The sequence below is a fragment of the Chelonus insularis genome, unplaced genomic scaffold, assembly GCF_013357705.1.
Source record: "Chelonus insularis isolate UGA/USDA-ARS -01 unplaced genomic scaffold, ASM1335770v1 contig_131_pilon, whole genome shotgun sequence".
Lineage (NCBI taxonomy): Eukaryota > Metazoa > Arthropoda > Insecta > Hymenoptera > Braconidae > Chelonus > Chelonus insularis.
Window position 1 is genome coordinate 1,117,828 of NW_023276372.1, and position 9,114 is coordinate 1,126,941.

General features: G+C 29.7%; 2 protein-coding genes across 3 annotated transcripts; one reads left to right on the forward strand and one right to left on the reverse strand.

Moving 5' to 3' along the window:
- The first annotated feature begins 58 nt into the window (after positions 1-58).
- On the forward strand, positions 59-3,988 carry FIG4 (polyphosphoinositide phosphatase FIG4). 2 transcript variants are annotated; one of them, XM_035094967.1, is made up of 6 exons: positions 59-86; positions 180-282; positions 528-753; positions 891-1,079; positions 1,344-3,769; positions 3,859-3,988. In XM_035094967.1, the coding sequence occupies exons 2-6, from the start codon at positions 199-201 to the stop codon at positions 3,961-3,963; spliced, it is 3,030 nt and encodes a 1,009-aa protein (XP_034950858.1). In that variant the 5' UTR covers positions 59-86; positions 180-198; the 3' UTR covers positions 3,964-3,988. The 2 variants fall into 2 exon arrangements, with proteins under 2 accessions (XP_034950858.1, XP_034950859.1); XM_035094968.1 differs by lacking the exons at positions 59-86; positions 891-1,079 and having other exon boundaries at positions 101-282.
- Positions 3,989-4,008: 20 nt separating this feature from the next.
- Positions 4,009-5,150, reverse strand: RpL40 (ribosomal protein L40). Its single transcript, XM_035094984.1, has 3 exons — positions 5,033-5,150; positions 4,449-4,648; positions 4,009-4,329 (listed from the first exon to the last, which is right to left on the reverse strand). Exons 2-3 carry the CDS (start codon positions 4,636-4,638, stop codon positions 4,133-4,135), a joined length of 387 nt encoding a protein of 128 aa, XP_034950875.1. The 5' UTR covers positions 4,639-4,648; positions 5,033-5,150; the 3' UTR covers positions 4,009-4,132.
- Between the last annotated feature and the right edge of the window lie 3,964 nt (positions 5,151-9,114).

The window sequence follows — 9,114 nt, forward strand, 5'->3', positions numbered from 1 at the left end:
GACATTGATGTTGTGTAATTGTGCGTAGAAGGGTATAGGGAAATCACACGCATAACCTTCAAAAACTTGAACAGCGTTTATGTCCGGTACTGTACCAAAACATTGGCAATAATTTCATTGTTGAAGGAAAGGGAATTCAAGTAAATTATCAAATTAAAACATTTATTAATTATTTACAGTTTGATTAACTATCAAAAAATGGATAATAATGAACAACCAAGTATCATTTTTCATCCGATTATATCTTCAATTCAAAAAATCGCCCTTTATGAAACAAAATCTGTAAGTATGTTGTTTTAGAAAGGTTGTTGCACTGAGCAAAATTAAAGATTAATCTATAAAATTAAAAGCTCATAATTTTATGATAAATAAATTCTAATTGTCAAATTTTATTTAATATTATCATTTATCATTATTTATACTTGATTATTAGTTGTGCATAACCTCCTTAAATAATGATATGATTATTTATAAAAAACAATTTTTTTTCATGTCTCTAAGTAAATGTTTTTTATCATTTTTTATAGAAATTTTATTTAATGGGTTCCAACAACAATTTAACACGCTTCAGAGTGTTAAAAATAGATAGGATGGAGCCGAAAGATTTAATTGTTGTTGATGATAAAATGGAATACACTCATGAAGAAATAGCAGATCTTGTCAACATGATTGATATGGGTAATCGTACCAAAATGAATCAAAAGAATAAATCTGGAGGTGTTGCAAAGATTGTATCAGCATTTGGAATCGTTGGTAATTAATTCATTTATTCAGACAATATTTTTCGTCCTCCAGTAGTGAAACCAAAAGTATTTTTATAATATTGCATGTCTTGCTCTTATTTACATTTTTATTGGATTTTGTTCATAAAATTTTGCTTGCTAACAAAGGTAGTAAAGTTAATATATCATCAAAACTTGTATCTGACGATGATAATAATAGCACGTCTGATGAAGTTAAAAATCAAGAATCAAAATCTAATCCAACAATTCATAAGCCAACTCAAACGAATTTTTCATGGAAATCAATATGGCAAAAAGATTCTTTTCCCAGATTAGTTCCAGCTTTTGGGCTTATTGGTAAGGCTGCATAAGGTCTTATGTTAAATTTATCAACTTTGTTTATCGTTATCATTTGCTAAATTGCATTTATTTATGGATATGAACAAAACTTTGGTATGTATTGTAATATTGGAGTGCACAACTATTCCATTACTGCATGAAGATTTTGTTATAACAGTTAATAAATCAAGTTCTATTGCATCTTAAATACTTATGAATATTAGAACAATATTCTATTAAAAAATAAATCGATTTTTTGATAATAATATTTCATTTTTCTAGGATTTGTAAGGTTTTTGGAGGGATATTACATAATTTTAGTAACCAAACGTCGACGAGTAGCCGTAATAGGTCATCATACAATTTATAAAATAGAAGATACATCAATGATTTACATTCCAAATGATACCGTTCGAGTATTTCATCCAGACGAACAGAGATATGTTAAAATGTTTCAGAGTATTGATCTAAATAGTAACTTTTATTTCAGTTACTCTTATGATTTGACTCATACCTTTCAACATAATCTAGCTCCCCCTAAACACATACAGTCAACAATAGATGAAGATATTGAAGACGAAGAAAATTCTAAGAGTAATGAAGATGTAAATGATTCATTCAACATGTGGACTCACAGAAAAAGTTGGAAAAATAATGGCTACGGTGGTAGAACTATTGATTATGGAATACGAAGTAATCCACATCGTCGATTTGTCTGGAATAGCCATTTGTTGGCTCCGGTGGAAAAAGAATTACATCGAGACTGGATTTTATATATAACTCATGGATTTATAGGCCAATCAAATGTAAGCATTTTTGGAAAGTCTATTTACATAACATTAATAGCTAGAAGGAGTAATAAGTATGCAGGGACAAGATTTTTAAAAAGAGGAGCTAATTTCGATGGAGATGTAGCCAATGAAGTGGAAACAGAACAAATAGCCCATGATTCAGCAGTGAGTTCATTGTATAGCGGACGTTTTAGCTCATTTGTTCAAATGCGTGGTTCAGTCCCGGGTCACTGGAGTCAAGATATTAGCAAAATGGTACCAAAACCAACAATCTCCAGTGATTTAGCTGATCCTTTTTTTGAAACAGCTGGTGCGCATTTCAATAAATTACTTAAACGCTACGGATCACCAATTATTATACTTAGCTTGGTCAAAAAAAGAGAGAAAAAAAAACACGAGAGTACTCTGAGTGAAGAATTGTCAGCTTCAGTGAGATACTTGAATCAATTTTTACCTCCTGATCATCATATTCAATACACAAGCTTTGATATGGCTCGTAAAAATAAAGGAAAAGAAGCAAAGGTGATGAGCAAATTGGCTAATATTGCTAAAGATGCTATCATGAAAACAGGAATGTTTCAGTCTCAACAACCTTATTATAGCCAAAAAAAATTATTCAATGGTCTCGAATCTACTAAACGGGTAAATAATTTAAGCAATTTAATATCCTCAAGTGTTCAAGATTTAGAAACTGATGGTAGTGAGAGTGTAATTATTAAAGATCATGTGAGAGATTTATTCGTTCAAAAAGGAACTCTACAAACAGGAATCATTCGTACTAATTGTGTTGATTGTTTAGATAGAACAAATACCGCTCAATTTGCTATTGGTAAATGTGCTCTTGGTTATCAGCTATGTGCCCTGGGAGTTTTAGATTCACCAAAATTAGAATTCGATTCAGACTGTGTACGTATGTTGGAAGAATTATATGAAGATCATGGAGACACATTAGCTTTACAGTATGGAGGTTCACAGTTGGTCCATCGGATAAAAACTTATCGAAAAACTGCACCATGGACTAGTCAAGGTAATGACATCATGCAAACTTTAAGTCGCTATTTCAGTAATACGTTCAGTGATCAAGAGAAACAGCACACGATTAATTTATTTCTTGGATTATTTGTTCCTGAAGAAGGGAAACCAGCTATATGGGAATATTTAACAGATTATTATTTACATAATAAACCAGCTTGTAAATATACTCGACGAATGCGACCATTGACACAATGGTGGGATAAAAATATGATCAAATGTCTTCCTCACTCTTATTATGAAGTAGAAAAAAGCTGTTGGGAAATTATTCAAGTCCAAGACTCTCAAGAAGAAATGATTGATATCTATTCAGACTATCATAGATTGTTTGAGTTACTTTCTTTATCAGAAATGTACGCTTATCGAATAAGCCATTCTGTGCGCGATTTCATGCCTCATTTCACCACTAACGTCAGTCCTTTTGCTGTGAGAGTGAGGCAAGGCAGAAGAAGAGAAGAAACAAGCAATAAAAGAGCCAATATGAAAAATCCTTCAATGACTGGACAAAGCAGTACATCAAGTACAGCTTCTAGTGCAAGCTCGAGTGTCGAAACGAGTTCCGATGATGATGACAGTCATCAACAAACTGATTCCCATATTTTCTCACGAGATACTAGTGAGTTAATTAGCTTTGAAAATTTATTTCCTTCGATGAAGGAAGTATATGGCACGGAACCAGAGAATCCAAAGCGGAGTGATTTAGTTTTATATAAAAAATTTGTAATGATTGATCGTAATGCTACTTGTCTTAAAGATCATACTAGTATTAAGTCTAAAATTCTACAACAAGCAACGCTTCCAGATGTTGTACCTTCGAAGATTACTCTGCCTATTGTAAAAGATACCAGCATCAGTATTTATGAACAGTATGTTCAGAGAGGAAAGGTAATTTTGTTTAACTTATTTGAATACATGAATAATAATTATTAATAAAAATCTAATAGTTGAATTAATTATAAATAATTTTTTTTCAGAATGGTGGATTCATTCCTAATCCAACAGACATGATTTTGTATGAAAATTACGTCTATCAACAGAAATTATGTCTAGGAATTTCTAGTAAAAGACCATATTTGTGATATTAAATATATTAATTGAAATGAATTGTTGTTTCACTGTTGATATAATTTTATAAGTGATTAAATTTTTATTGAGAACCAAAAAGAATGATACAGGCTAATATGTTGTGAATTTTGTCCAACAAATATAACAATATCCTTTTCTGTATGCCTGTTGATGACCAATAGTTTACTTTAGCTTCTTTTTGGGGCGGATATTATTTGTGTGTCCACACTTCTTCTTTCGGCAATTAGTTGCTCTTGGATGAAGACGAGCATAGCACTTACGACAAATCATTTTGTCGCAATTGTATTTCTGAGCAAGAATTTTCAAAGTAGGCTCAATTACACCACCTCGAAGACGAAGAACTAAGTGAAGAGTGGATTCTGGAAAAAATATAATCAAGATGAGTATCCGAGTGATAGTAACAAACAGACATGGAGTTCATTGATTAGTTTTGACTGGGTAAGTAATTATTTTATATTGAAGTAATTATTATAGTTACCTTTTTGGATATTATAATCGGAGAGAGTTCGTCCATCTTCGAGTTGTTTGCCAGCGAAAATCAATCTTTGTTGATCTGGTGGGATCCCTTCTTTATCCTGAATTTTTGCTTTTACATTTTCTATCGTATCCGATGCTTCTACTTCAAGGGTAATTGTCTTACCCGTTAAAGTTTTCACGAAAATTTGCATCTTGCCTTATCTGCAACAAAAATAAAAATAATACAATCAACAAACACTAAATCATATGTTGCTTTGACAGTTTTAATTATCATAGATTTTTTAAAACACACTTGTATTGATTTTTTCTATCGTTTATGAAATTTCGAGAATTATTTTTTAATATATTTTAACTAAAATAGTAAACGATTATTTTTTATAACTTGACAATTTTGAAACGTGCGTAAATTAATATCGACGTCGTGCAATTGTTTTTATAGGCTTTTGTTTAACGTATGTAGCGAAAATAAGCATCGAGAGTGGGAAAAAAATAAACTGTGTGGTTAACATACATCAATTAATTATTTTTATGATCAATATGAAGCTTAGTAGTGCTTTAAAAGTGCAAAAAAAACTTCATACTTACAAAGTTAAAACGTGTGTCTCACAAAACTTCAATAAGAGAGGTTAACTTTCGAGAGAAGGTCATTTCCTGTGCTCTACCGGATATCATTACTGCCATCTAGCGACGAAAGACGGCAGAACTGCACCAACAGTCGATAATTCAAATGTGAAAAACAAAATTCATACAAAAAAAATCAAACAATTTTTTTTTCTTAATTAGGAATGTAATCTAATGATTGTTTGAATTTTTACAGAGATCAAACAAATCAGTAAAGTTTAATTCACTAATTTAAATAATTTTTTACTTATAGTTAAATTAGTTAAATTATTTAATAATGAGCAAAAAATAAATTTCATTTTTAATTGATTGGATAAATAATTTGATTTAAGAATAAATAATTTGAATTTGAGATGGATCATGAATATTGTTCTTCATCATGAACGAATGAAGAAATGATTGGTTAATCTGAAGAAGGTAAATAACTTATAACAAAATGTAAGTTAGTTTAACGAAACTAAATACATATACTTGGACTTATTACTACGTTGTTAAATCCGATATTCAGTGTTTATCCAAGAATTTTACCGTACTCAGACGACCCTAAATACACCGCACGCGCGAGCGAATAAGCGATATGCAAATTCCTCTCGGGACCTTTAAACTTTACATTTTGACCCAGATGTTTGTAAATCCCCTAAGTTTTGCTAAAGAAGCTTATGAACCTATTGATCGACCGCATCAAACGTAAAGCTATCGCTCATTTCCATTACTATTTTCATTAAATCTCTTCTTCGAATATTTGAAGCGAAACAAAGTTGCAAATCAATGGGAAAATGAATTATTCCGTTGGATCATGTTTTATTTATTTATTATGTATCAGAAAATAGATGTTGTCATTAATAAATAGGTGACCATCGTCAAAGTAATTACGTCAATTAAAATAATACAATTATTTATTAAAGCTGAGCTTTATTAACCTCAAATTCATTTTGTTCAATTATGCGTTTTTTGTTGGTTTTTTTTATGTAAAAGAAATTCATGAATATTTAGAAAAGTGGTATACATATCGGAAAACAAAGATTAGTAGTAAAAGTGCAAAAATAATCGTAGAATGAATAATTTTTTAGGGAATTCGAAGGTGTCATGGCGGGCACACTCGTCATTAGTTCTTGCCTGAAAAATTATTCATTCTACAATTATTATTACACTTTTATTATCAATTATTGTTTTCCAAAGTGTGTGCCATTTTTCTAAATAATCAAAAATATTTTTTACATAAAAAAAGCCAATAAAAAATGCACCGTTTGACGATAAAAGTTTGAAGTGATTTGAGGTTAGTAAAGCTCAGCCTTAAAATAACACGCGTATAGTGTGTTAAAATCTAGAGTTTGTTTACGGCATTTAACACGGCACAGGCTCAGTATGTAAAAAGTGCGTACAAAAATAACACACTTAGATTCGCTGTGATAATATTTTTATTCAGTACATTTTCAAATCATAAAAGTGCTCCATTTTAAGTGGAATAAGATATCAACTTTAAAAGAGATTATTTTTTCTAAAAAGCATTTTTTATGTAGAGTCAATACAACGTCTAAATAATTTTGTTTCCACGCGTTTGCACGTCAACTCAAACTTATATATGTATATATGATCAGAACATTTTGAAGATGCCTCAAGGGTAACTTGCGAACTTCTAATAAACCGATATACCTAGTGACGTTATACCAGAAAGAGCTTCAGACTCTGCACATATAGATGTGCCTCAGGCGACGTTGTACTATGTTCCTGGTTAATCTCAAGCCTCTAGAGCTATGCAATTCGATCTATACGTGATCTGTATTCCAGTTGAAATGCACTGGAAAATTTGCTGAGTCAATCGTCGAAATGGATTCCTATTCTAAATTATTTTATTTTTTTTTTATAACATTTTCGTCAATTTAACGATTATTTAGCTATTTTATCCCAATTTTTTTTTGCATCAGCAAAAGAAGGGTTCTCAGTGGGATAAGTAATAATGGGAAAGCCTGTGCGAGTTAGTTAGATCATTAAACTGTACAGGGATTGTGGCGCCTGGTAAAATCCAAGCCTAACTTACGACCAAACTCGTTCAACTACGGTTAACCTTTCATGACACTTGGACGCCTGGCAAGCAAGCGCCGGCTGGTAGAAACCTCGTCTGTCCAAAACTCAAATTATCGAACGCCCTCGGGGCACTTTTATAGAACTCATTTTTACCATCACTACTTATTAATTACTTTTAACATCCCCTTTTTTTTTAGTTACAAATGATTATATTTAAATAAGTGCGTTATTGATAGCATTTATTGTCGTAAAACCATTCGAAATCTTTAAGTAAAATATTTCTCATATTTTTTTTATAAATCCGCCGTTAAAACGAAGATTTTGAAAGAAATTTCATTGAAATCGGATGAATTTTAGATTTTTTAGAGTCAAAACACTAGAGAACCGCGATAGTTGAAAATTACCTTTTTTTACAACTAAAATCCCATTTTTTTTCTGAGACTTTATGGAAAAAATATATCCATCAATATCTTCATAGTGTTTGCTTGATGTATTTAATCATATTCAGCTCAAATAAATGTCATATTAAAGTCAACAAAGTTCCATTTAAATTAAATGAAACTTATTTCTACCATTGACGTTATATATTGCCAATATTAATCAATATTTATTTAAGTTACAAAATTGCATTAAACTTCAAAAAGTTTATCTGTAAATATTGAAAGCATCTTTTTGTTTACCAATTGACTTTTCTTATCCATTTCAATACACAAACAAATGTTTTTTCCTCTAAAGTAATTTTTAATTAGATATTTATTAAAAGTAGTAATTATTTTTCATTTTAAAATAATGATAATAAGGTAATTCTGTAAACACAAATAATTAATTAATGTGGAAATATTAATTAATAACGGAGTCTCACATTAATTAATTATGATGTATTACTAGAGTGTAATATTTATAAAATATAAATATACTTTTACTCCCAAAAGATTATTATTTCCTTAACGATAGGGCAAAACGACTCCAGTGCGACGTGGAGGACGAAAAAGCAATATTGATCTTATGCTAATTTTGCCGCTGAGTTATGAAGGGCACGTGCCAAATAAGATAATTTATGCTGTTGTTAATTCCAACGGCATTTGCAAATATATAACATTGTTGTGCTAATACTCGGGGATGTTTAAGAAAATTGCTAAAAAAACTGTCCTTTATTATCAAAACGCAATCCGGGAGTAATCTGATAATCTGAAAGCTCAATATATTAAACAGTTACTCAACTCTTTCGCTGATATATATTCGCACCATTTGAATTTACATAAACATCTCTACTTCACCAGTAAATTCATTAAAAAATAGATTGTTTCAATATTCGTGATTATAAATATACAAAATTTTCATTTAAACTTTGAAAATGTTCATAAATATTTGTGCAACTTTACCCAATTAACTTTGCACAATGAATTGTATTGTTTGAATATCGTGAACGAGTTATTTTTTTTTTTTTTTAACAAATAAAATCAAAATTTTGAATAGTTTCAATACAATTTTTTTTTTTAGACTGACATGGTAAAATTTCTATAGGTTTACTTTTGATGATTATTTGAAATAATAAAATAAATAATTAATTAAAAACATATATTTATAACAATAATAATGTATGATAATTAGTATATAAATTCTTTAATGACAGATAACTTTTAGAGTAATGAAAATTAGGTATAAATAATTGAGATAAAAGTTGTTCCTTTCAAGACAAGGAATATTTTTTATTCAAACTATTTCTTTCCATCTATCATAGTTTAGTCAAAAAAAAACGTTTAAACAATTAAATTATTTAAAATTAAAAAACTGGCCACTCTATGAAAAAAAAAAAAAGGAATTCGGAGTCTACATCTAAAAGTCGATTAAAATAGCAAATCTATCTTGCAAAATTTCGTTAAATTCAATAAAATATTTTATCACAAATGTCTCTAATTTTTTTATCAATTAAATAATCATTTTTTTGTACAGCGAACAATTTTTTTTCTACATAAAAATAAAGTAATTGCTTCAAAAAAAAAAAGTTCCATAATTATACA

What these genes read in the sequence shown, in the direction of transcription:
- FIG4 (XM_035094967.1), top strand. Translation starts at nt 199, where the DNA reads ATGGATAATAATGAACAACCAAGTATCATTTTTCATCCGATTATATCT. An exon ending in TCCAGCTTTTGGGCTTATTG is followed by an intron (nt 1,080 to 1,343) that starts GTAAGGCTGCAT and finishes TCATTTTTCTAG; the next exon opens with GATTTGTAAGGTTTTTGGAG. An exon ending in AGTATGTTCAGAGAGGAAAG is followed by an intron (nt 3,770 to 3,858) that starts GTAATTTTGTTT and finishes ATTTTTTTTCAG; the next exon opens with AATGGTGGATTCATTCCTAA.
- RpL40 (XM_035094984.1), bottom strand. Translation starts at nt 4,638, where the DNA reads ATGCAAATTTTCGTGAAAACTTTAACGGGTAAGACAATTACCCTTGAA. An exon ending in CGATTATAATATCCAAAAAG is followed by an intron (nt 4,330 to 4,448) that starts GTAACTATAATA and finishes TATTTTTTCCAG; the next exon opens with AATCCACTCTTCACTTAGTT.